The sequence below is a fragment of the Pan troglodytes genome, chromosome 21 (assembly GCF_028858775.2).
Source record: "Pan troglodytes isolate AG18354 chromosome 21, NHGRI_mPanTro3-v2.0_pri, whole genome shotgun sequence".
Taxonomy (NCBI): domain Eukaryota; kingdom Metazoa; phylum Chordata; class Mammalia; order Primates; family Hominidae; genus Pan; species Pan troglodytes.
In genome coordinates, this window is record NC_072419.2 from 43527640 (window position 1) to 43555352 (window position 27713).

Genomic DNA, 27713 nt, shown 5'->3' on the forward strand with positions numbered 1-27713 from the left:
CTCGAACCCACAGAACAGGGACAAAAGTCGACAAAACCCAGCGGTGCCTCACCCAGAAACCTGGCAACGTGGGCGGAACAGAGCCGGTTGGTTGCTCAGTGCGCGTCACTTCCGGGACTCAGGGTCGCAGGGAACTACTTCCGGGGGAGCGGCGCGGCGGCGCGGGAGGTGAGTGCCGCACCTTTGCGGCGGGGCGGGAACCGAGAGAGAGGCGTCCTCGGTGCGGTGGCCTGGCTTTCCCGGCCGGCCTGTCTCCAGCGGCGCCGCTTGGTGGGCCCGGCTGTCGCTCCGCTCAGGGCCTGAATACGTTCCCTCGGCGGTTGTTCGAAAGTTACTTCCGGAGGGGAATTTGAGCCCCCCGGGAGGCGGAGGGCCTCGCCTGGGGCAGCCCTGCGCTTTCGTGCGGAGGCTGGGCCAGAACCCAGGGCTCCTCATGGCCTGGTCCGTGCCTTTCCTCCCACAGGTGGAGCAGTAGGAGAACCCTGAGCTCCAGAGTGAATCTGGCCAGGGTTCGAATCCGTATGGCTCTGTTACCGTGGGCAAGTCACGGTTCCTCTCTGGCCCTCAGTTTCGTCTTCTAAAATGGACATACACGCTTGTACTGCGAGGTACCGAGGTGGTGAATGTAAAGCCCTTAGTAGGTGCACAGTCCATGTTTGTTGTACGAATTCTAAGAGAAGCGAGAAATGAATATGAGAAACATTTTTAAAATGGTGACAACACATTTAGATTAATAATTATATTTTGCAGGGCATCTGCACACCAGTTTCAGCCCACCGGCTACCAGTGTGACTTTGCCCAGAGAGGTGGCTTAGCTTTGCATTCTAATCTAGTTTTGCGTGGTTCTTAGGAATTTGTTTTAATGGGCCGGGCCAGGCTGTACAACCCATTGCCATAAAGCGGTAACTTCTTTTTCTTTCCTTTTTTTTTTTTTTTTAAAGCCATTCTATTTATTTATTTAGAGACGGAGTCTCTCTCTCGTCCACGCTGAAGGGCAGTGGCGGGATCTTGGCTCACTGCAACCTCCGCTTCTTGGGTTCAAGCGATTCTCCTGCCTCAGCTTTTCGAGTAGCTGGGATTACAGACGTGTGCCACCACGCCCGGCTAATTTTTGTATCTTTAGTAGAGACAGGGTTTCACCATGTTGGCCAGGCTGGTCTCAAACTCCCGACCTCAGGTGATCCACCCGCCTCGGCCTCCCAGAGTGTTGGGATTATAGGCGGGAGCCACCACACCCGGCTTTTTTTTCTTTTTAATTAAAAAGAAGTTGAAATAGAGATGGAGTCTCACTATGTTTTCCTTCCTGGTCTTGAACTCCTGGAGGCAAGATATCCTTCCTCCTGGACCTCCCAAAGTGTTTGGGATTACTGGCATGAGCCACTGTGCCCGGCCTAAAACAGTAACTTCTGACACTGGTTTCTATTCCCCAGTCTGTTTTCAGTTGAATTTTCACGACAGAATTTAAAGTTACTTCGTTAGAAGCCAAGAATGGCCTACCAGCACAGTACACAACATTGGGAGATGAAGGCCTGTGGCAGTCGTGAAATCTGAGTTTTTCAGTCTTAAGATTTAGTATTTGCTAAGTCTTGAGAGCTATACTTGTCTCAGTGGTTATTTATTTATTTGTTTTGAAATGTTGACCCATTCTTTTTTTCCCCAATAACCTTTTTGTTTTAGAATAATTTTAGATTTACAAAGTTATCGCAAAGATACTTCAGTGAGTGCCCATATAGCCCACGTTTCCCCTATTACTAATATCTGAAATGTTGTCACAATTACTGAACCAATATTGATACATTATTATTAACTCTAATCTGTACTTTATTCACATTTCCTTAGTTTTTCCCTAATGTCCTTTTTCTGTCCTGGTATTATCCAGGGCACCCTATTACATTTAGTCATCATATCTCTTGAGGCTCATCATCTCTGTGATCGTTTCTCAGACTTTCCTTGTTTTAGATGAACTTGAGGGTTTTGAAGATAGTACTGACTGGTCAGATATTTTGCAGAAGGACCTTTAATTAGGATTTGCCTGTTTTTGACATGAGTAAGATCAGGGTAATGGGTTTTTGGGGAGGAGGACCACTGATAGGGTTCAGCTGTGTCCCCACCCAAATCTCATCTTGAATTGTAGCTCCCATAATCCCCCCATGTTGTGGGAGGGTCCTGGTGGGAGACAATTGAATCATGGGGGTGGGTCTTTCCCATGCTATTCTCCTGATAGTGAATAAGTCTCAGGAGATCTGATGGTTTTATAAAGGGCAGTTCCCCTGCACACACTCTCTTGCCTGCTGTCACATAAGACATGCCCTTGCCTCCCCTTTGCCTTTTGCCGTGATTGTGAGGCCTACCCACCCATGTGGAACCGTGAGTCCATTAAACCTCTTTTTCTTTATTAATTACCCAGTCTTGGGTATTTCTTCAAAGTGGTATGAAAATGGACTAATCCAACCACAGAAGTAAAGTGCTATTCTCATCACATCATATCAAGGGTACATACTATCGATATGAGTTATCATTGTTGACATCTGTTAGCTTGGGCCACCTGGCTTGAGGTAGTAGTCAGGCTTTTCCAGTGTAGAGTTACTTTTCCTCCTGCACTTTCCGCACTGTACTTTTGGAGAAAGTCATTATGTACAGCACACATTTAAGAAGTGTGGAATTATGCCTCATGCTTAAAGGCAGAGTATATAATGCAAATTATTTGGAGTTCTCTGTGGGAAATTTGTCTGTTCCTCTATTTTTTGCTTACAGAGTCATATATTTGTATCGGTGTGAACTCATGGATTTGTTTTGTTTTGAGACAGAGTCTCCCGCTGTCGCCCAGGCTGGAGTGCAGTGGTGCAGTCTTGGCTCACTGCCACCTCCACCTCCCGGGTTTAAGTGATTCTCCTGCCTCAGCCTCCCGAGTAGCTGGGATTACAGGCATCTACCACCATGGCTGGCTAATTTTTGTATTTTTAGTAGAGAGAGTTTCACCATGTTGGCCAGGCTGGTCTTGAACTCCTGACCTCAGGTGATCCACCTGCCTTGGCCTCCTGATTACAGGAATCCCCTCTCCTGGGATTACAGGCGTGAGCCACCATGCCGGGCCTGAACTCATGGATGTTTATTTTATACTTTGGACCAGAATCCAGTACTACTTTATTTTGTTGCTCAAATTGTTCCTCCATTGGCCATTGGGAGCTCTTCCACTTGGCTCCTGTATCCCTTTGACATATCCCCCTCTATATGTTTTGCTTTGTTTTGTTTTGTTGAGCACTTTCTTTCTATTCCAGACTCATCTGGTATGTTTCTGCCCCAGTCCTAGAATTAGCCATTTCCCAAGGAGCCCTGGCTCCTTTAATTGGAGAATGGCCCAGAAAACAAGATCTGGGCTCTAGGTATGCTCAGTGCTTCTCAGTGTCCTTGCTTCTAGGCCTTCGCAGTGGACAGAGTAAGAGACATACGTATATATGCACAGATCTAGAAGTATTTCCATATATAACCACCTGTATCTATGTTCAGCTAAACATAACTGATGTCCAACTCTTATCCATGACTGCATGGATTGTTCTAGCTTGGCAGTCCCCAACCTTTTTGGCACCAGGGACCGGTTTCATGGAAGACAATTTTTCCACAGACCTGGGGGTGGGGATGGTTTTGGGATGATTCAAGTGCATTACATTTATTGTGCACTTTATTTCTGTTACTATTACATTGTAATATATAATGGAATGATCATACAACTCACCATAATGTAGAATCAGTGGGAGCCCTGAGCTTGTTTTCCTACAACTAGACGGTCCCGTCTGGGGGTGATGGGAGACAGTGACAGATCATCAGGCATTAGATTCTCATAAGGAGCACACAGCCTAGATCCCTCACATGCGCAGTTCACAATAGGGTTCGTGTTTCTATGAGAATCTAATGCAGCCGCTGATCTGATAGGAGGTGGAACTCAGACGGTAATGTGAGTGATGGGGAGCGGCTGTAAATATAAATGAAACTTCGCTTGCTCACCTGCCGCTCACCTCCTGCTGTGCGGCCTGGTTCCTAACAGGCCATGGACTGGTACTGGTCTGTGGCCTGGGGGTTGGGGACCCGTGTTCTAGCTTCCTTCTCTTGCTTGTCTGTAACCTCCCACTCTACCTGTGACAAACCCGACTCCCACCATTCACCATACATTTACTTAATTGTTCCATTTAGCATACATGTATGGTGGTTTTAGAATTGCTCCCCCGATCCCCTGTGGGAAACAACTTTCCAGCTAGAGTACAGTGTGTACGTGCAGTTCCTTTTGCCTTCAGTCTTACAGGCTCCACTCGTTTTCAAAGTTACTTAGGTCAGCACCCTATTCCCCCACTACCCTTTCAGTGAAGTTGTTTAATACATTTGGATTCAGAATGTCACATTCTGCATTCCATCCTGGAACACCCTGACTTCATGCGTGTGTATGTTGGTGTGTTTTAAAAACTGGGTCTCACTATGTTGCCCAAGCTGGTTGCAAACTGCCGGGCTCAAGCAATCCTCCTGCCTTGGCCTCTCACAGTTCTGGGATTATGGGTGTGGCCTTCCTATGTCTTTTTAAAAATATTTGCATACATTAAACTTTACTCTTTGTGCTGTCAAGTTTTTTGGGTTTTGACAAATGCTTAATATTTTGTATTCCTAATTATAGTGTCATACAGGATAGTTTCCCCTTCTTCAGGGATTATTTTTAACTTCTTTCAGATTTCACCTCAGCATTCCTGTTGGCCTTCACCAAAATATATCTGTAAGCTGAGAATTTACCACCTCCACAGCTACCACCCTGGTGCAAATGTGTCTTTTGACTGTTAAAGTAGCCTCTTCACTGGTCTCCTTGCTTTCAGTCTTGTCCCCTACAGTCTGTTGTCAACAAAGCAGCCAGAGGGATCATTTTGAAATGAGTGAGACCATGTGATTTCTTTGCTAAGAACCTTCCAGTAGTTCCCTTTTCACTCAGAGACTGGCCAGAGTCCTCATAATGGCCTGCAGCTTGCTTACTTGACTGTTCTTGATCATGTTGCTTATTCCTGCCTCAGGGACTTGGCCCTTGCCGTCCCTCCATCCTGGGATACTCTGGCAGATGTTTAAATGACTTCTTCCTTTGCTTTCTTCTTTCCTCTGTTGAAATGTCACCTTTGCAGAGAGGCCCTTCCCCGACCACCTCATATTAAATAGTACTACCCTCTTCTTCCTTCCTGTATGTATTGTAATACTCACCCCTGACATTGCATGTGTATGTGTGTGTGTGAGTACTTCTAACTGAATGGAAACTCCGTGGCAGGGATTAGACCAGTGCCTGGCACATAGTAGATTCACAATAAATATTTGTCCAATGAATTAATGTCTTACGTCACCAGTGTCTGGCATTCAGGGGTGAACTTCGCAGTGTCCAGTAACCTCTTGAAATTATTTGCCACATTCAGTAATAATTAATTATGCGCCTTTTGTTAAATTCTGATGGGGTATGAAAGTCCCCTGGTGTATAAAAACCTCTACCTGTAAGCAAGTCTGGAGCAGGACAGGGCTAGAGACCAGGATAGCAGCTCTGCCCTGACTCATCAGGAGAGTCTAGGGAAACCTCGTGGCCTCTCAGCTCCTCCTTGTTGTTAAATGATGACTCTGTTGGTTGAGGCATCTGCTCTTGCTTTCGAGGTGGGAAACAGAGGCATAGGCTTAGTCATTTACCAAATATTTATGAGTCAGGACCTGGAATAAACTCAAGATGTACCCAAGATCCTTGCTGTTCAAGAGATTACAATGGATCAAATAGAAAACAGTAGATTCCAGTGTAATATTTCTCAAACAATAAGAAATAACATTCTAAAATTTGATCCAGCACATGCATGCTCAGATGTAGATGGATGTTGAAAAAGCTTCAGGATATAATACCGGCCTTAATGTGATACTCTGATATTTTCTATTGTTATTTACCTACTTAAATAAAGTGCTGGCTAATAAAAAATGCTGGTTGCAGCCCCCTAAATGGTTTTCCTGGCTCACTAATGGGCCACAGCCTGCAGTTTGAAAACGATTGACATACTGGGTAAGCGCCCTGGCTCTGGAGAAGCCAGCCCCTTTGAATCTTGCCTTTGCCACTTATCAGCCAGGTTATCCCTGGGTAGGTCATATAACCTCTCCAAGCCTTGGTTTCCTCATCCTCATTAGTAATACCACCTCCCAGTGTGGTGGTGAAGTATGCGAGTTGCTACCTGTAAAGTGCTGTTCGCAACACCTGGCCGTTCATTTGCCGACTGCTGCTGCTGCTGGAACAATGGCCAGGGAACAAAACCTGTCACAGCCAGTCGAAGGGGTGTCTCCTAGTTGAGATCTGCAGGATGAATAGGACTTGTTTGACTTTGGTCATCAGGAAAGGAAAGCCCAGAAATACTGGCAGGAGGGCTGGGAAGTAAAGCACAGAGGTGCAGAGAGAACTAGATGAGAGCCGTACGGCGCACAGTGTGTGTAGAGCAGTTTATGTTTCCAGAACCTTTTCACAACCACCCTCCTGTTACACCTGTGCTGTCCAGTAGGGAACCTTTGGCCACATGTGGCTTTTTATTGTTAATTAGTTAAATAAAATTAAAAATTCAGCTTCTCTGTAACATTTAAGTTTTCAACAGCCACATGTGGCTGGTGGCTACCATTTGGAGAACACAAATACAGAACATTTCCATCACTGCAGAAAACTTTATTGGACAGTATGACATTATACCCTAACAAAAGTCTTGTGAAGGAAGTAGGTAGGGCATAGATTTTTCTTAGATACTTTATTGTTTCGTAACATTCCAAAAAATTAAAACTCATGACTTATTCACCTTAACAGCAACTATTTATGTTTCTGTAGCATCTTTTGATCTTTAGCCCATGAAATCAGCTTATAGATGGTTCCAATCATAGTGTTTATACAATTGCTTATTTTTTTCAATTACTGTTACTTTGCAAAGACTTTCCACTGACCTGATACACAATGTTTATATTTGCCGGGTAGTGAAGAGGGATTATGCCATCATGTACCATCACTGGGTTAACTGCTTCCTGATTGTTGGACGCCTGGGTTGCTTCCTGTTTTTCAGTATTATGAATAGTGCTGCCATGAACTTTTTTGTACCTGAAGGCTTTTTCTTCTTTTGAATTGTTTCCTTACTATAAATTCTAGGAAGTAAGTTATTCAGTCAAAGGATATAATCACTTTTATGGCTCTTGTTATATTTTGTCTAATTGCCATTTTTTAAAAAAAGGCCTAAATGTATTATAGGTATTATTGTTGCTTGGCTCATGAGAACATCCCGTCTCCAGAGGTCAAGAGATTATTAGCCCAAAGTGTAGCTACTTGCAGATAGAGCAGGGGCTTTTGTCCTCTGCTTCCCAACTCTTGCCCTATCTTTCTGTTGTACCACTCCAAATATTTCTTATCACAATGTTGCTGTTAGTAGTAACACTAGTAAATCTGAGTATTTATAAGCTCATAAAGCTTGTTACAGCCTTAAGCAAAAAGCTTGGGGCCAAGGGCGTTTTAAAAAATGCACACTTTATGAGGTGCAACTGCGGAGAAATGAGGACGCGTTCTTAAGCCTTGGTATTCACATGGTGGTGGTGCTGGTAGAGGCTGTTACATTTCTTCCAGTGAAGCTGTTCTTGCAGCCGCCTTGGAATTCACTTCAGGGCCAGTTTATGAGCCACCCCAAGTAATCTGCTTGGAGTCTGAGCATCATACCTTGTATTTGACCAAAAATGGTATTCCTGAGCTCAGTGCCACCTGATTCACTGCACTTGGAACCAGATGATGTTGGGCTCTTTCCAGAAGTCAAATCCTTCCTGGGAGGATGAAGATCTGCCAGCTCTGAGGATTCTGGGGGGGGAAAAAAAAGAGCCTCAAGCTTTGAAGGCCATTCCCATGGTAGACAGAGCTGATGTGAAAAGTGGCCATCCTGTTGCCCCAGGCACATGACCTTCTGAAGTGACCAGGCTGAAAGGGAAGCAATACTCGTGTGTAAGTCCGGCTCTGTTTACTTACGAAGGTTGTTTTTATTATTCTTCGGTTACTTCATGTTGGAAACATGGTGCAAAGCAGTGAAGCAGCAGAGCCAAGGTGGCGGCAGGCCTTTTTTTTTTTTTTTGAGATGGAGTTTCACTCTTGTTGCCCAGGCTGGAGTGCAATGGCGTGATCTCGGCCCACTGCAACCTCCGTCTCCCGAGTTCAAGCGATTCTCTTGCCTCAGCCTCCCAAGTAGCTGGGATTACAGGCACCTGCCACCATGTCCGGCCAATTTTTTTGTATTTTTAGTAGAGACGGGGTTTCTCCATGTTGGTCAGGCTGGTCTCAAACTCCTGACCTCAGGTGATCTGCCCACCTCAGCCTCCCAAAGTGCTGGGATTACAGGCATGAGCCACTGCGCCCTGTGAGGCAGGTCTTTAGGATTGTCTCTACCCCAGGGCTTCCCCACAGAAATATAATACAGACTATAATTTTACATTTTCCAGTAGCCACATTTAAAAAGCAAAAAGGGATGATGCCTGTAATCTCAACACTTTGGGAGGCTGAGGCAGGAGGATCACTTGAGCATAAGAGTTTGAGGCTACAGTGAGTTATGTTTGTGCCATTGTACTCCAGCCTGGGTGACAGAGTGAGACCCTGTCTCTAAATAAATAAATAAATGGGTAAAAAGAAACAGATTTTTAAAAAATTGTGACAAAATATATGTAACAAATTTACCATTTTAACTGTTGTTAAGTTTAAAATTCAGTGGTATTTGCAGTGTTGTATAACCATCGTCACTGTCTATTTCTAGAACTTTTTCATCTTTGCAAACTGAAACTCTGTACCCAGTAAACAATATCTCCCCATTTCCCTTCCCTCCAGCCCTTGGTAACCTCAATTCTACTTTCTGTCTCTGAATTTGCCTATTCCAGGTACCTCATATAAGGGGACTCATACAATATTTGTCCTTTTGTGTCTAGCTTATTTCATATATATTTATTCAAAGCTCATAATGTTTTCAAGGTTCATTCATGTTGTAGCATGTATCAGAAATTCATTTCCTTTATGGCTGAGTAATACTCCATTGTATGTATATACTACGTTTTGCTTATCCATTCATCTGTTTATGGACTCTTAGTTGTTTCCATCTTTTGGCTATTGTGAATAATGCTGCTATGAACATTAGTATCTTGAGTCCTTGCTTTCAATTTGATTTTTTTTTTTTTAAACAGGATCTCTCACCCCGTCACTCAGGGTGGCGCAATCACGACTCATTGGCTCACTGCAGCCTCGACCTCCCAGCTGGAGCAATTCTCCTGCCTCAGCCTTCTGAGTAGCTGGGACTACAGGTGTGTACCACCACGTCCGGCTAATTTTTAAATTTTTTATAGCGACAGGGTCCCACTCTGTTGCCCAGGCTGGTTTCAAACTCCTGGGTTCAAGTGATGCTTCTGCCTTGGCCTGTCAAAGTGTTGGGCTTACACTTTGGGCGTAACCCACCATGCCCAGCCAATTATTTTTTACGTGTATTTTTTGGTGGCAGGGTGGGGTGGGGGCAGGGTCTCGCTCTGTCACCCAGGCTGGAGTGCAGTGGCGTGATCATGGCTCACTGCCTTAAGCTCCTGGGCTCAAGTGATCCTCCCACCTCAGCCTCTCGAGTAGCTGGGAATACAGGAGTGAGCCACCACTCTTGCCTAATTTATTATTTTTTTTGTAGAGATGGGGTCTCGCTGTGTTGTCCAGGCTGGTCTCAAACTCCTGAGCTCAAGTGATCTGCCCACCGTGGCCTCCCAAAGTGCTGAGATTATAGGCGTGAGCCACTGCAATCGTTTCAGCATGTAATCAATATGAAAACATTATGAATGAGATAGATTACATTCTTATTTTCATACTAGGTCTTTGAAAATGGGTGTGTAATTAGCATCTCAATTCAAACTAGCTGCGTTTCAAGTCTTAATAGTCATGTGTGGCTCATGGCCACCATATTGGATAGCTCAGACTTAGCAAAATATTGCATTGTGGCACAGATCTCTGGAAACACAAAGGGTTTTAGATTCAAGTGGGCCTGGTTCCAAAGTAAATTTGCCCCTTTATCATTGGGATGGGCAGAAGAAAGCCATTGATGGGTGCTGTGGTAAAGGGGGAGCAGTTCAGTCATGCCAGGGGAAGAGGAGGGTGACAGGAGAGGCATGTTGGGGAGATGACACTTGAGCTCAGCCTTAGAGGCAGAGTGGGGGCTTTGTCAAGCAGTCATAGTGGGAAAGGACATTCTTTGCAGAGTATGCAGCTTGGGCAGAGGCCCAGGATTTTGAAAGAGCCCAGTGCTCTTGGAGAACCACAGCAGTTCTTTCAGCTCGACTAGGATATTAGGAGTGGGGGCCCTGCTGAGAGGAGAGGCTAGAATGCTGGGCTGAGGCTGGACCTTGCACCACTGGCCACCACTGCCCCTGTCATTCACGCCATCAGCAGCTCTTGTCTGGCTTATTGGCAGGGGCCTCCTACTGGCTCTCCCTGTGTCCACTTTGCCTCTCCCCTTGTTGTCCCTCCTCCATTTAAAAATGGAAGTCAGATCATGTCACTTTTCTGCTCAAAACCCTTCAGTAGCTTTACATTTTACTCAATCAAATTGGAGGTATCAGGGTCCGCCCCCACTCCTCTCTGATCATACCTCCTTCCACCCTCCCTCCTGATCACTTCTCTGCCTGTACTGGCCTCATTTCCCCACCCTGGGGCCTCCACACTTGCTTTTTTCCCTGCCTGGAACATGTTTCCCTCAGATACACAAATGGCTCCCTCTCTCACTTCTTATCTCTTCCACTCCATTCCCGTCTCTGTTCTTCAGAGAGAGCCTTCTCATCACAAAATAAAATGATGCCCTTAAGTTTTTTCCAAAATGCTTATCACTACCTGGCATATCACATCTCGACGTGTTCATTGTCTGCTTCCATCCTGAGCATGTAGAGGCTCCAAGAAAGCAGGGGTTTGTCTGTTTTGCTCATTCTTCAGTGCTTGGTATTCAAGAAATATTTGTTGAATGGATGACTACATGAATAAATAAACAACAAAACCTGAAACGTAGCAGCCTTTAGTAAATGTATGTTGATTTGAGATTTTTGTTGAAGTGCTTCCCTTTGCATTTATTTATTTTTCTCAACTTTATGTTTGGAAAACATCAGATATACAGAAAAATTGAAAGAATGGTTCATTGACTGACCATATGTCCCCAACTTAGATTCAAGAGTTGTTAACATTTCACAATTCCTGTATATATTATTGGGTGTGTGTGTGTGTGTTCAAGTTAAAAGTCAGTTACAGGCTGGGTGAGGTGGCTCACACCTGCAATCCCAGCACTTTGGGAGGCTGAGGCAGGCAGATCACCTGAGGTCAGGAGTTCAAGACCAGCGTGGCCAACGTGGTGAAACCCTGTCTCTACTAAAAATACAAAAATCATCCAGGTGTGTTGGCCCACACCTGTAATCCCAGCTACTCGGGAGGCCAAGGCAAGAGAATCGCTTGAACCCAGGAGGCCGAAGTTGCAGTGATCATGCCATTGCACTCCAGCCTGGGCGACAGAGTGAGACTCCATCTCAAAAATAAATAAATAAATAAATAAATAAATAAATAAATGTCAGTTACAGAAATATGACACTGACCCTTTGCATTTACAAGTTGGTTCTAAAGAGTGGTGAGTCAGAAGAGACGTCAGGCAGCAAGCGACTTGGGCCATGGCCTCTGACCTAGACTTCTCACCTCCGGAGGTGCCCGAGCCCACTTTCCTGGAGAACCTGCTACGGTACGGACTCTTCCTGGGAGCCATCTTCCAGCTCATCTGTGTGCTGGCCATCATCGTACCCATTCCCAAGTCCCACGAGGCGGTGAGTTTTTCCCTGGGAGCCTCAGCTCCTCTGAGTGCCAGGCTGGGTTCTGAGTACTAACAGTAGGTGCCACCACAACTGAGATCAGCAGGGTCTACATTGGGCCTTTTTGATTTAGTGTGCCTCTGAATTTCCACCTGGTGGGTTGAACCACATAGCTAATACTTTATTTGTTCATGTACCCATTAAGGAGATTTTTATTTAGTGCCTACTACATTTCAGACTCTGCTGAAAGATGTAGTGTCTGCACCTGAGGAGCATCTAGTCCTTGGGAGGAAGGCAGATAACAAAAACATACCTCCATGTGCTCCCATGAGAAGTACAGAGTCCAGTGAGGCTATATAACAAGGGGGAGAGAGACCTGATCTTACCCTGGGCTGTGGGCCCTGCCGAGGAGGCAGTGTTTGAGCTGAGACTGAAGGAATGAGCAGGCTTCTGCCAGGTGAAAGTGGGCTAGGGGCGAGGACAACATTCCAGGGAGAGGGCACTGCACGTGCAAGGGACTCAATAAAGGAAGGGGCTAATTCAAGGAACTGAATGAAGGTGACTGTGGCCAGACCACAGAGGGGGCATGGTGAGTGGTGCAGCCAGAGGTGTGGGCAGGGGCCAGAGGGTTTTAAGTGTGAGAATGACATGGTCAAATTGGCTTTTTTGTTGTTGTTTTGACTCTTCTTCTGTAAGTATCTTTATAACTATACACCCTCCTTCTACCCACTTTCTTGCCCACTCCCATTTGCTCGTGACATTGATTTATTGGAGAAAGCAGGTCGTTTGTCCTGTGGGATACCTACATCCCAGGAATTGGCTATTGCTTCTCTGTGGTGTCATTTAACGTGTTTCTCTGTTCCCTGTGTTTCCTGTCAACAGGAGTTCCATGTAGAGGCCTGATTCCATTCCAATCAGGTTATTGGGTGCGAATACCTCAGAGCTGGTGCTATGTACTCCCTACTGTGTGGCATCAACAGGCAGGTGGTGTCTGGCTGCCGCACATTTAGAGATTCTTGGATTGATCGGTGGGTTTAGGTGGTATCAGCTGATCCCTCCATTATAAAAATCTGGTCAGTCTTTCACCTAAGCGGTTTTAGCATCCATTGATGGTCGTTGCTTAGATCCATTATTTCCTTCTGCATCTGTTAGCTGGAATTCTTTAACAAAGACCTTTTCCTTGTCACCTGTATGATTACTCTGAATTGCTCTTCATAATGAAAAGCAGGAAAAATGCTTGGTTCTTTCCCTTTATTTATCAGTTTTCAAAGTTGTGAGTTCAGGCTCTAGCAACTTCCAATGATGACCAATGAAGCTTTGGTTTTCATAGCATTTTGAACATATTTTTAATATATTTAATATGTTTTAGTTTTTTTTTTTTTTGAGGGCACTTATCTGCCATTAATTTGTTTTTTATGTTCAGTGGGAGCCCCTTTAAGTTGATGTCTTTGTTCTTTGTCATACTTCATTAGTCTTTGATAGCTTCCTTGCTTCATGGTTCAATAAGATGTCACAGGCTCTTTTGTGTGTGTGTGCGAGACAGGGTCTTGTCTGTTGCCCAGGCTGGAGTGCAGTGGCACAATCACAGCTCACTGCAATCTCTGTCTCCCAAGTTCAAGCAATTCTCCTGCTTCAGCCTCCCAAGTAGCTGGGACTACAGGTGTGCCACCACGGCTGGCTAATTTTTGTATTTTTAGTAGAGACATGGTTTTGCCATGTTGCCCAGGCTGGTCACAAACTCTTGGGCTCAAGCCATCCACTTGCCTTGACCTCCCAAAGTGCTGGAATTATAGGCATGAGCCACTGCGCCTGGCCCCAGGCTCATTTTGTACATTTCCTGCCCCAGTCTTGGAATCAGTCATTTCTCTAAAATGCTCTGGTTCTTTTTAGCTAGAAAATAGTATCTAGAGGCTACAGTTGGGACATTAGAAGTTTTCAGTGCTACTGAGCTGTGATTGCATCTAGGCCTTTCAATAAACAGAAATAGAAAATAAACATTTTTTAAGAAATGAAAAAGTTGTGAGTTCCTACTGGTATTTCCAATTCAAATGTAAGGTGATAGTGTTTCTATTTATTTGATTTTATACTAGTGTCTTGTAACTCTTTATCTTATGCTGGAAATCTTGTTCTCAATAACATTAACAAAATGATGTATCTGCTAGATCCTACTGAATCTGAGGTCCCCAGGACCACCCCAGGTTCAGTGATGCACTAGGACTCTCAGCTGTGGCAGTGAAAGGATACCAGGTATGGCGGCACAGGGAAAAGGTACATGGGGCAGAGACTGGAGGAAACAGGCGCAGGCGTCTGAGTGCTCTCCCATTGGATACCCACAGGAAGGATTTGTGGCAATGTGTGTGAAGTGTTATCTAGCAGGGAAGTGAGTTAGAGATTCAGTGCCCACATGTCTTACTGAGGACTGGTTACAGAAGCACCCTTGGCCTAGCATGTACCAAAATTCCAGACTTCCAGAAAGCAAGCAGGTGTTCAGCATGAACCTTATTGTTTGCACAGTATAGGCGTGGTGAGCCACTCTTATCATTTCTGGGAATTGTGAGAACCACCTGGAATCCAAGTTCCCAGATGCCAGTCAAGGGCCAACCTTGCAAGCATGCTTCTCTAAGATTAGCAATTTATATTAACTTTATTCTGCTCATCTACAATATACCAGTTACACTTTTAAAATAACTATATTTTTTACTACTAAGACTCAGAATGAAATTTAAGACTTCTTTGTGATTCTTTTTTGGCCTTAAAATATGTCTTTGTGGAGATACAAGGTCAAAATGTTGTGTTTAGTAACTATTTTTCTCTGTGTAGGTCTCCCATCATGAGATATAGTTTGGTTAATTTGCTTCAATCTGTTTTTAATTTTTAGAGATTTTTAAAATTTTGATTTAATTTGTTGTTTTAATTATATAAAACATTTATATACAATATTTCTCAAAGTCAAAACTATATAACAAGGTACATTCACAGAAGTTTCCTTTAATCTCATTCTCCTCCACCCTATTCCCTTCCTTCCCACATAGTTAACAGTTGTTATTAGTTTATCTTTCCTTTGTTTCTTTTTGAAAACAGTAACAAATGCATATATATGTGTATGGTGTGTACATATATATTTATATTCCCCCCTTCATTAAATAAAAGATAGCATACTATTAAACACAGTTTTGCAACTTTCTTTTTTCACTTAACATACGCAATATGTTCTGGAGATCCATATATCTTGGATATCACTGTTCCTGGAGATCCTGCTTCTGTAGCTGGGAGGATGATGGGGAATTACTGATACAATGTGGAACCTATTGATGCAGTGGAGAACTATGGTGAAGGAACAGGCTTAGGGTGGGTGCAGGGAAGGAACATGCCAAGTTCAGTTTTAAACAGATACTTTAACATGTCTGGGTGGTTCTGTCAAAAAAGCCGGTGGATTTACAAGGTCTCTAGCAGGAGGAGTGCATGGGCTGAGTGTTGACCAGCATGTGGGAGTTGATACGATGTCATTTGAAGCCACGGGAGGGGACAGGGTCTCCTAAGGAGAGAATATGGAGGGAGATGAGAAGAGGACCTAGGCCAGAGCCTGGAGGGGCTCCAGCATAGAGGGCACAGGCAGGGGAGGAGCAGCCAGCAAGGGTGGGAAAACCTTGGTGAACAGGGATGGGTTCGTGGCCTCTAGGTTGTCTTGTCCATCTCTTATTCTGGTATCTTGAGAAGGAGATCACTATTGGAGTTCTTCCACCCACAATTGTATCGCATTTTAAAAACATCACCTCTGTGCTCCTGGGCTCTGTCCCTGCAGACGTGGCATGCTATTCGGTATTATAAATAACAAATGTGGTTGTTGGTGGCTGATGAGGCCTGCTAGGAGTCCCGAGGGAGGGAGGTGATGAGCCTTCTTGTTTTATAGGCAGAGGTGTGTGGCTGTTTGGAGAGCAGGGAGGCCGCTCACCTCCTGTTGTGCTTGAAGCCCCTAGAAGTAAGCCACAGAAGCCTGGGTTAGTTCAACAAACTTCAGAAAAGGAGCCTCTTTATTGTTCTCTTTAAGATTTTCAGTGGGATAGTGTGTTAAAGTCTTTTGAGGCAGGGAGTTGATGAAGGGTTCAAAAATATGCCATCATACCCCCCTACCCACTGCCATTTAGAGGTTACTTTTGGACAACAACCTCATGTTTTTAAATTTAAATATAGTACATGACATCTCTCATTTTTATTAATCTTGCATTTAGGGAAACAAGGCTCACACAAGTAAATTGTCTTCATAACTGAAGCTTACTGTTTTAACTTTTTTTTTTTTTTTAGCTTTTCAATGGATCAGTAGCAAAAAAATACAGTACTGTTGATCTAACTTTTTACTGGCGCATCAGGGGAGCAAATGGCCCCAGGTTATACAGGGGGTTCTGTTGCTAGCTCTCTGTGTGTCTCCATAAGGCAGCCTTTCTCACTTCCCAAACTCCTGACTAGATAGAAAGGAAACACAGCATTCTGTGCATAAACAGGATTACAAAGAGAGGGTGGATGCTGAGACTGTGCTGCTTAGAGGTTGTCCCTAATAGCTGAGATTTGGAAGGAGTTTGGAGGGGAAAGAAGGGGGTTTTAACATGGGGACGGGGTACTCTTAGGGAGAAAGGGAGCCCATGGGAGTGGGGGCAGCTTGTAAGACCCTAGGCAGCCAGAGGGCAGTTGGGAGATACCTGGAAGTGGAGGGTGGCAGGAGGTAGGAGAGGGGGCAGAAGTGAGGGTGGGAGGACCCAGAGAACAGTCTTGCCCTCTTTGCCGTTTTGCTCAGGGCAAAATCTTCCCTCTTGCTTAGCCTATAGAAACAGGGTTTATTAGTGGCTTTTTGGGTCAGAAGATAATATTTTTGGCTCCAGATGATGGGAAAGCCTTTGAAAAGCAAAAGAATGTTTCCTGTTCTAGTAAGCCGATTTTTTGCAACTTGCTTATGACTTCAGTATTTCAATACTTAGCAGATTATTTGAAAGCTCTTTTGGGGTTAATCAGGGAGGAAAAGAGGGAACACATACAAATGCTTCCCACCCCACCCCCTTCCTTTTCATAGTAGGAGCAAGAATCAATTCGTAAAATCAAAAACCAAGTCCCTAGAATCGTAAGCCAAATGAAAAGGTTTTCTCATTGGCAACTCATTAAACTCAGACCTAAGAAAACAAACATTTGTTTGAGCCTGATGGAGGCGTGGGCCACACTTAATCCAAGCATTTTCTTGTAGGCTGGATTCTAAAATAGAAGATAGTAGGTCCTAGTACCATTTCCATCTAGTCCAGGTTAGCAGGTAAGTTTCATCTCTCATGCCAAGTCTGATCAATTGCGTGGTGGCCGTGGTGGCCATGGTGAAAAGGATTCTGGGGGCTGCTGCTTTGCTCTGGAGGAAATAAATTGATCAATGATGTCTGTTTGCTGTGAGCTGGGATTAGAGAATGACAGTGCCGGTCCTTGGACTGGCCAATGATTCTCCATAAGGCTGCACATAGAACCATCTGGGGAACTTTCAAAGGCCTAGACCACACCCAGAGATTCTGATTCAGTTGTTCTCTGAAGGCTTGGATCAGTATTTTCTTTTTATTTATGTTTTTGAGACAGGGTCTTACTCTATTGCCTAGGCTGGAGTGCAGTGGCACAATCGTAGCTCACTGCAGTCTCGACCTGGACTCAAGTGATCCTCCCTTCCTCTGCCTCCTCAGTAGCTGGGACTACAGGTGTGCTCCACCACACCTGGCTAATTTTTAAATAATTTTTTTGTAGAGACACGGTTTCACTATGTTGCCCAGGCTGGTCTTGAACTCCTGGGCTCAGGTGATTCTCTCACCTTGGCCTCCCAAAGTGATGGGATTACAGGCATGAGCCAGTGTGCCCGGCTTGGATCAGTATTTTTTTAAAGTGTCCAGGTGATTGTAATATGCAGCCACTACTCAAGTCTTTAGATAATTTCCCTCAAACACAAACCAATTTTAGGAGGACAGGATATGTTCAGTTCTTAGATGTGTTAAGTTTGAAATAATAGCAAAATGTTCCGTGTGGGAAAGGAAAGGCGAGCAAGAAGTTGGGAATAGAGACCTGAAAATTATTTTATTAACGGAGCATTATGATGCCTGTAAACCCAGCACTTGGGAGGCTGAGGTGGGCGGATCACTTGAGGTCAGGAGTTCAAGACCAGCCTGGCCAACATGGTGAAACCCTGTCTCTACTAAAAATGCAAAAACTAGCCAGGCGTGGTAGTGTGTACTTGTAATCCCAGTTGCTAGAGAGGCTGAGGCAGGAGAATCCCTTGAACCCGGGAGATGGAGGTTGCAGTGAGCTGAGATTGTGCCACTGCACTCCAGCCTGGGCGACAGAGCGAGACTCCATCTCAAAAAAAAAAAAAAAAAGGAAACCAAACAAATACAGCATTATTACTTGAAACCCAAGAATGAGTTGCTGAGTTTTGCAAGGGAAATGAAGATCCAGGAAAGACGTGAACTTGGAGCATACCCAACCTGTTGAAGTAGTTTCCGTGCAATGTAGATAGACCGAGAAGGTGCGGGTGCTGTCCTAGAACCCAAGAGCAGGAGCGCCGCAGGGCCTCCGGGAGTGGTGGGAACTGGGACTTACTGCTCGTCACTGGCATGCCCTCTGCCTCCCTTCCTGTCTCCCTCCTGTCTTTTGCTTTTCTAACTAGGACCCTGCTTCTCTGCTTGCTGGCCCTGTGGTGAGATGCAGCACAGCCACTAAACACAACCATGCCTTCCTGCTGGTCTCAGTTCCAGCATCCCCAGGGAAGGAACTGTGGCTGACCCAGCTTGGGACAGCTGTGGCCAGTGGAGGGGAGGGGAGGGTTCTGTGGAGTGACCTCTGAGTGAGGATGGGAAGGTCCATTCCCACAGGGGGACTGCTAGGCAGACAAAGCTGGGGTCTCCCTTTCTCTCCCTCTCTCAAGTGACAGGCAGAGCAGTGGGCAGGAGACCAGGAGAGTGTGGCCTCCCTGAAGTCCACCGAGTGGTTCATGGAGAGCACATGTGACACCAGTTCCCTGGAGAGGATTGGGGAAAGCCAGCCTAGTCTGACACCACCACTGTGTTCCAGCTGCTGTCCTTCAGAGTTGGGTTTCAGTAGAAGAAAGTTCTCAGTAGGGAGTTCCTGGCTTTCTAGGGAAGTCCTGGGATAGGTTTGAGGGGTCTGTGATCCCCCTCAAATTGTGTACAAGAATGTGAGGTTTTATATGCCTAGGCACATTTTCTGGGGGAGATGGTCCATAGCCTCTCTACATGGAGTGCAGTGGGAAGTGGGGGACAGGTTTCCTCTCAAGGTGGGGAGCCTGTCTTCCTCCTCCCTATAACCCTCCTCCAAGCCTCTTTCGGATCGATTTCTACACAGAGTGTTGATTCAGCCAGATAAGGTGCACGAAGGTAACTAAGCAAGTGGGTGTTGACTTTGAGTTCAGCAACTTGTGTGGCAGATAGTCAGTCATACACGGTAGTGAATCAGAAACTCTCCTAGCTTCAGTGTTGACTATTCTCATCTGTTCATGTGCTTATAGTACATCTCGTCAGCTCACAGCCAGCTGCCTGCTTCTAGAAGGCAGGTCCTTTCACTTCTACTCTGCCATGTTTGTTGATGGCCACCGTCTCATATTAGTGGGGACTCTTCCTGTTGCAAGTTCAGAAACAGCTCCAGCAGCTTCCCCCAATGGAAACAGTATTGGCTTTTGGAACTGGGAATTTCAAAGGACAGCTGGATTTAGGGGTTCAAGGGGTCTCCAGGGCTTCATGTGTCTCTCTCTCTCCTGGCTTTCCTGGGAGTGCTGGCTTCCTTCCTAGGCCCTTGTTCTGTGTTGGGAAAGATGACTGCAGCAGCCACAGTCAGTGCCCTTATCAGGCGGGATTGACAGGTGAGAGAAGCCATTTCTCTGCCTCTCCTCACCTTCTGAGTCTCATGGAAGGCCTCTCCTTGGCCACATACACCTTGTCTCACAGGTGGGAAGCAGGAATGAGTGCTGTCTCTGGCCAGGCCACATTTAGCTGCCTACTCTTGTGACCCCAGTGACTGAGAGTCCCCCAGACCCCCATGGGATAGGGAAAGGGCAGGGTCCCCATGGAAAAGAGGTGCTGGGAAGACAGACAGCCGGTGGCCAGCATTGCGATCTAGTGGAGGACTCGCCACAGGCGATGGTGAGAGTGGTGGCTTCCAATATGATGCCCGTGGAGACTTCACAACCAACCAGAAAGCCCTGCAGTGTTTAGACCCCTGATGATGTTTTGGCTCATCAGGATGGTGAGCCACCTGCACCTACTGCACCACAGGTGGCTCATTCCTGTGGTGCAGTAGGACAGTGGCCTAGAAGGTCAGGACTCTTCTGGAAAATTTTGCACAAGGGTCTTGATTTTAAACGGCGGCTAGTTGCCAGTGAGGCCTGCCGTAAATAAATAATGAGCCCCAGGCAAGCATCCACCCATTCTCAACACCTCAGGATACAGACTCACAGAAGCAACTGTGCATTTCTGCTCTGTCTGGTTTTAAAGCTTGGGAGGAGGTTGCAGTTGAATTGAGAGGCAGGCTGTTTTTTACTTAATGACCCGTTCTGGAGAGATTGCCGTGTGATGAGGGTATAAACATGCTTCCACCAGCCTGTGGTCTGGAGATGTGTACCGACCGGTTCTTGGGAGAGACGGCTGGACACACAAGGAGCCACAGAGCAGCCAGTGGGGAGGGCCAGCATAGTCGTGCTGAATTGTGTCTGGAATGAACTCCCAAGGCTATTCTTTCTAATCACAGTTCTCCCCGCCTGCCAAGCGCATCCTGGACTCCGTGTCTCCGTTTGCCTTGTTGAGTCCACATGGATGGCCTTCCTTGCTCTCTGTTTCAGCCAGTCCTATCTTTCCTCAAGGCCACTGCTAGTTTCATCTCTGCGAGGCTTTCTCAGCTCCCACCCTGTCTCAGGCCCTCATGGCCCGCTGGGATGGGCAGCACCTTCAGCGTTAGGCAGACTGGTCTGAGTGCTGACCTGCTCTTAGTCTGCCTCCGTCATCAGAAGAGGATATTCCTGCCTAACTCCATTGTTCTTAGAGGGTCATGCAAGATAAGGTGCACGAAGATGCCTGAGTATAGCACCTGGGCCATTTTCAAGGAAAGAGTGGCCTGCGTAGAATGACATTTTGTCCTGATTTACAGGACTAAATCCACATTGAACTGTAGAGTGGAAATCATAAAATTCAATGCACTTTTCATGCTGGAAGGGATGTGATGTATTGTGGCACACATTTGATTATTTGGATCTGATGAATAGCAGCAATTTTCTGGCCTGGTAAGCGCTGCAGAGCTGCTTCATTATTGATGGGGCCTGTGTCCACAGAGGACGCCACTGTGAACCCAGGAGCCACCTGGCCTCAGGAGTTTTCTTTTATATGTGACAGTGTGATTGCTGAGGAAACTTGAGGCTCACTTGAGAGGAGGCGCAGTGCTCCCAGATTTAAAGGCAGGGCTGTCGGCTTTGTAGTCTGCCGTCTGTGTGGCTGGTACGGGCGGCGTACATTTGAGGAGAAATGAAAAGGCAGCCCTTAATTGAGAGTTATTCTTGTCAGTGAAGAACTTGGAGCTACAGGCCCTGTGTGGCTGGGACCCCAGGGCCCAGGTCATGTGGGTCACGGCCGCCTTTGCTTCCCTGCAGCTTGCAGGGGCCGTCACCTGGCCTCAGGGAGCCTGAGTGGCCTTGCCAGTGGAGTGTGGCTCGTGGTGGCTGGCTCACCAGGGCGATGGAGAGGCTCGGTGAGCATCCACATGGCACACACCCACTAAGTGTGCGTTCTCATCTTCATTCCCTGTGGCACAGTGCCCACATGTACTGGGTGCAGGTAGAGATACAGAGGAGGAAAGGGAGCAGAGTACTGGGAGACACTGGCTGGCCAGTAGCTCAGGGTGACAAGAGTAGGCTGCACGACGGGGCCTGCCTGGAAACAGGGGCCAAGACGGAGCGAGAGGCCTGGAGCCCCTGCTGGGTGTCTTGGAATTTATCTCACACAAAGGGGAACCAGCAAAGTTTTTGAAGGAGGAAACAGACACGATTGGGATTGTTGTTGTCATTGTTTTTTTTATTTGTTTGTTTTTGTTTTGAGCGAAACTTTTTTTGAGTTTTGCTCTTGTTGCCCAGGCTGGAGTGCAATGGCATGATCTCGGCTCACGGCAGCCCCCACCTCCTGGGTTCAAGTGATTCTCCTGCCTCAGCCTCCCGAGTAGCTGGGATTACAGGCATGCACCACCATGCCTGGCTAATTTTGTATTTTTAATAGAGATGGCATTTCTCCATGTTGGTCAGGCTGGTCTTGAACTCCCGACCTCAGGTGATCCACCTGCCTTGGCCTCCCAAAGTGCTGGGATTACGGGCGTGAGCCACCGCGCCCGGCCTGTTGTCATTGTTTTAGGAAAATCGACTCTGAAAGGAACGTAAAGTAAACTCTGATGAGCATAGGGAGGTAGAGGCACGGGCAGGAGAGTCTGTAGGAGGCAGATGCAACCAGTGGGGCCGGCAGGGGACCTGGGTCTGAGCTGGGCAGTGGAGTGTGTCCAGAGGGGACTGGCTGGGTCTAGAGCCCGTTGGAAAGCGGAATGGACAGACCTTGGGGACAGGTTGGATGCTGAGAACTCATAAATGACTTGGAGGTGTCTAGCTTGGGTAACTGGGTGCGTGACGGCTCTAAAAGCTGAGGTAGGGAAGAGAGGAGGAGGTCTGGGGTGAGGAGGAGACAGATCAAGCATTCAGATGACTCGATAACTGTAATATGTACACACACCCACAGAAGACTGCCTTCAGCTGTAAAAAATCAAGCGTGATCTGGAGCACAAACCCACTTTTCTGATTGCTGTAGGGACTTTAGTCACAAACAAGGGGTTGTAGGTGACCCATTGACAGATAGGTTCTCAGAGGAGCTGTACTTACCATTCCAGAGGCACCTTGTGGTTCTGGGGGCTGCTAAATAGAGAGTAGATTTCATAGTTAACTCGGATTCAACTTATTCCTACCCCTGAGGGCCCCAGGAAACCTGGGAGAGGCTGGACCGTGTACCCATGAAGAGGTTAGTTTCAAATCTTGGGTCTGCTACTCACCAGCTAAGGCCTTAGGCAAGTCATATGACCTGAGTGTCTGTTCCTTTGTTTATAAATTGGGCCTCATTATGGCACTTTGTGAGGCCGTCATGTCCAGACACATAACACAGGGTCTGGCATATTATAAACAATAAATAATTAGCAGCTGTTGTGTCTCTTGTTTTTTAGAGAGGGAATCTCTCTCTGTTGCCCAGGCTGGAGTGTAGTAGCTATTTACAGACACAGTCATAGCGCACTACAGCCTCAAATTCTTGGGCTTTAGTGATCCTCCTGTCTCAACCTCTCGAGTAGCTGGGAGGACAAGCATGTGCCACCACGCTCAGCTGTTGTTATTATTGGCAGCTATGCTTAAGGCATAATTTAGGCCAGGGTATGTATATTCGGTTTTAAGTCTGTTCATATCCTCTGTGATCATGGAAAAGTGAGGCCTAGTTTTAAGTGCTGTATTTTCATGGGAATAAACAAGAATGAAGTTCTCATGGTTACTGGGAGACCTTGGCTGTTCTTTCATTTCATTCATTCATTCACTCATTCATTGATTCAGCAACAGTTGAAGCTATCCCAAAGTGCTCATGGGCTAATAGGGGAGACTAACATGAAAACATGTAACTGGCCGGGCGCGGTGGCTCACGCCTGTAATCCCAGCACTTTGGGAGGCCGAGTCGGGCAGATCACGAGGTCAGGAGATCGAGACCATCTTGGCTAACACGGTGAAACTCCGTCTCTACTAAAAATATAAAAATTAGCCAGTAGCGGGTGCCTGTAGTCCCAGCTACTCGGGAGGCTGAGGCAGGAGAATGGCATGAACCCAGGAGGCGGAACTTGCAATGAGCCGAGATCGAGCCACTGCACTCCAGCCTGGGTGACAGAGCGAGACTCCATCTCAAAAAAAACAAAGAAAACATGTAACTATGGGAAAATAATAGTGGCATTATGGGCTGGGCGCAGTGGCTCACGCCTGTAATCCCAGCACTGTGGGAGGCTGAGGCGGGTGGATCACTGGAGGTTAGGAGTTTGAGACCAGCTTGGCCAACGTGATAAAACCCCATCTCTACTAAAAATATAAAAAATTAGCTGTGCGTGGTGGCGGGTGCCTGTAATTCTAGCTACTCAGGAGGCTGAGGCAGGAGAATCACTTGAACCTGGAAGGCGGAGGTTGCAATGAGCTAATAGCGAGCCACTGCACTCCAGCCTGGGCAAAAGAGTGAGACCCTGTCTTAAAAAGAATGGTGGCATTATAAGGTTCCTGGGTGCCTAGGGGCCCGAGGAGGGAGGAGGGGCTGCCCCCAGCTGGAAGGAGGAGCAGGGAAGGAAGGCTAGACAGTGAGTAGGAGTGTATTCATGGACAGGGCCAAACCATGGGAGCAGTTTGCCGGGTGGCCAAGGAAACAGGTATTCCTGTTGATGAAGGTGACCAGCGGAAGCTCTGGGGCCTGACTCAGTGTGGGGGATGAAGAGGAGCCCATGTGAGGCTGGAGAGGTGGCCTTTCTTAGATGCCATTCCAGAGACAGCCACTGGAAGCTTTAAGGTGGAAGGTGCAGTGGTCAGACCTGCACTTTAGAATAGTTCCTTTCGTGGGTGCATGAGGAATGGACAGAGACAGCAGGCACTTTGCTTAGCTGTGGGCGGAACTGAAGGGGGAATTGGATGCTGGAGAGAGTAGCAGAATCAAGAGGTAGAGGGGGTCATGTCAGCAGGACATGGTGACCCACTGGACAGTGGGGAGCAGAGAGAGGGTGAGGTTACCGGGTCTCTGGTTGCTCCACCAGTGGGAGGAGGGCCGGGCCTTCTGGGTCTGGGACAGTTAAGTTGGAGGTGCCTTGGAGACGCCAGTCCTGATTGTCTGGCAGACAGCTGGATCAAGGGAGAGGTCTGGGAGGTGCCAGAAGGGTTGAGGCTCTAGAGACAGGGCCTGTGGAGTGAGGGAGGCACTGGGGCGGCAACTGGGTCTCACTGTCCCTGTGGTCTCTGAACTGAGCCCCACTGAAACTGGAGGAGCCCCCAACCTTGAGCTCAGAAGGCAGACTCCTTCCTAGAGATCCAGGCAGGCCTTGCAAATTTTGTTTTGTTTTGTTTTGGCCAAGTTACATAAACAGAGTAGGGGGACCTTCAGATCATTTTGATTTTTGGTGGGAGGAGGCTCAGCAGGCTGAAGGAATCCAGCACTGCAGTGAGAGGCCTGGCTGGGGAGGGGAAGCCCTCCAGTTATCTTGGGACAATCACTCCTTGGGGGCCTGGGACCTGGCTGGCTCTTCATATCTGGTTATCTCGCCTGGCTGATGGGAGACGATGTTGGCCGATAGGAGGGAGCTGACAGGCCTCTGGATCAGATCCGAGGCAGGGACTGCCCTTCCCTGCATGGGCCCTCCTCTTCTGTAGGGTGGGCTGAGGCTTGGGCCACGGTCCAATGGGGCAAGCAGGGAAGGTCAGGGAGTAAAGTGAGCTGGAAGCCGGGGTTGGGAAATGAAACACAGAGGGGTATTTTTCTCATCTGGAAGTGTCCCCCCTCCCAGGAGTCTTAGTCTGCTTCTTATTTTCCCATTTCTTATAAAGAACATGGGCACTGAGAAACATTTCCCAATCATAGTGCTGGGGGCGGCAGGGTGTGGGGGCCACGGTCGGCACCTGAAAAGGGGCAGCGCCTCCTCAGCCCCTCACTGCCATGAGGGAATGCAGGGCCATTGTCACCGGATGGTTAGTTTCAAGAGAACCTAGGAATCCAGATTTCATGGGAAATCTCCCAATTGGCTTAAATTTTTAAATAAACACTGCCGGCCAGATGAAGTCTGTGGCCTGGACGAGGCCTGTGGGCTGTGGTTGGCGTTCTCTGGGCTAGCCCGGCCTCTCTGACGTCCGTCCTTTCTGGCCACGGCACACTGCAAGTTATCACCCAGAGGAGGAGAGGACACTAGATAGGAGCACACTGAGCCTATTCCAGATACTTCTCTGACATGAGCCTGAGTGGCTGGGCCAAGCGGTGTCCCTTCCCTGGAGTCTCCCTTCCTTATCAGCACAGTGAACGCCAGGGCTAGATCTGTGGGTTTCAACCTTTCGTTCCTTAGCAGCAGAACTTTGTTTCATTTCAGTCTTACAAGGGACAAATCACAGTGTATGAAATAGATTGAAAATCAGAGCTGCTCCTGTCACCCAGGGAGTCTGGAATTCTGCCCCGAGGCTGCCTCTGCCCTCCCCCACAGAGGCACCTCTGACAGGCTCCGCAGAACACAGTGTGGGACTGCCCACCTGCCGGCTGGCCTTCTGCACCCCTCCCAGTCCTGGCATTCTGTGGGTTGAATGGGAGGACAAGAATGGCAGCCAGAGGAGGGCAAGCCACAGTGGGTCTGCCCCACAGCCAGCTCCTCGCCCACATTTTGTCCAGTCCCTGGCACGAGGTGATCGGCCAGTCACTGGGTGCAGTTGACACTTCCTGGGTGCTTTCCACATAGTTTTGCCTCCTCACATCAGCCCTGTAAGGCGGGTGTGGCTATTTCCATTTCACAGGTGAGTAAACCAAGACACAGAAAGGGGAAGTGAGTTTCACACAAGGTCAGTTGGCTGGAAAGGGAAGGATCCCAGGTTCTACCTGGGCGTCTGAGACCCCACAAGCTGCTCCCTCCCCGTGGGGCTTCCTTTATTCTTCACTGAGAGCCACGATGCTCCGGGGCAGTCCCACATCCGTGTGGGTGCTAGGTCCTGGGAATGACGGTTTCCATCTCTCGTGTTTCTGTGGCATGCTTCTTTGCTTTCAGATGTGATCTCCTTTTGCTGGCGTCAGGCTTGATGCATCTAAGCAGGACTCTCCTTTTTATCACCTCACAGGAGGCCGAACTGTCTGAGCCCAGAAGTGCTGAGGTGACGAGGAAGCCCAAGGCTGCTGTTCCTTCTGTGAACAAGAGGCCCAAGAAAGAGACTAAGAAGAAGCGGTAGAAGAGGAGGCCTGAGGAGCCGGGCGGGCAGGGAGAGGGTCTTGGGGACAGCCCTCCTGGGAATCTACATTGTGTTCCCCCGCATTCCAGGCTCAGGGTCTGAGGAGGCTGTGACGCCCTATGACCGCAGAGATCTAGACAGTCGTAACAGTCCCCAGGCTCTAGCTGGGCAATCCACCACTTCCTCTTCCTTCTGCTTCTGCGACGGTTTAGAGTCAAGGGGGCTGAAACACACTGTGAGCATAGACTGTATTAGGTTTGTTCAGAAGCCGGGTCAGCTCACAGAGTCACATTTTCTTACTTAGTCATGTGTCCCTCCTTGAGTTGCCCCCTCCTTGTGGGTTTACACTACATTTTGGAGTCATTGTCTAATGCTGACAAGCACACCCTCTCCCATTATTTGTGCACTACAGATCTCCTGCTGATCAGTCACCTTTGTTGCTGCTGTGTAGACAGAGCCAGGCCTCACCTGTTTGTTTAGGCCAAGATGCCATGGACATGCAGCGTTAGTGATTCCACTAGCTGTGACAGCCAGGCCCAGAAAATGCCTGGCGTGAGAGCCAGCAGACAGCCAGGCCAGGGTAGGCAGTGCCTGCTTCTGCTCCATCAGGTGCAGGGGATTTGGCTGAAGGCGTGCATATTTCCTGGGCACAAACTTCCTGAGCCTCTGAAATGGGAGGCTCGTCAATTTCAGACCAACCTCTTTTCAACCCATCATAGCACGTTCAAGGTGTGCCTTTTACTTCTACCTGTACATCCCCCATCCCTTCAATTCTTTCATTCCCTGACCAGTGAGAGGGTTCCTGAGGGAAGTATGGTGAATAAACTGACATGCATGCTTCAGA

The 27713-nt window shown here is 47.4% G+C and overlaps 1 protein-coding gene across 6 annotated transcripts; it reads left to right on the forward strand.

Annotated features, from left to right (window-relative positions):
- Positions 1-27713, forward strand: MANBAL (mannosidase beta like). 6 transcript variants are annotated; one of them, XM_016937891.4, is made up of 4 exons: positions 1-168; positions 9220-9336; positions 11657-11862; positions 26762-27713. In XM_016937891.4, the coding sequence occupies exons 3-4, from the start codon at positions 11713-11715 to the stop codon at positions 26867-26869; spliced, it is 258 nt and encodes an 85-aa protein (XP_016793380.1). In that variant the 5' UTR covers positions 1-168; positions 9220-9336; positions 11657-11712; the 3' UTR covers positions 26870-27713. The 6 variants fall into 6 exon arrangements, with proteins under 6 accessions (XP_016793380.1, XP_001140590.1, XP_054530734.1 ...); XM_054674759.1 differs by having other exon boundaries at positions 162-637; XM_063803333.1 differs by having other exon boundaries at positions 165-608.

Bases quoted from the DNA above. Each gene is read 5' to 3' on its own strand.
- MANBAL (XM_016937891.4), top strand. From the start codon at position 11,713: ATGGCCTCTGACCTAGACTTCTCACCTCCGGAGGTGCCCGAGCCCACT. The intron at 11,863-26,761 runs GTGAGTTTTTCC...ATCACCTCACAG, and splicing joins TTCCCAAGTCCCACGAGGCG to GAGGCCGAACTGTCTGAGCC.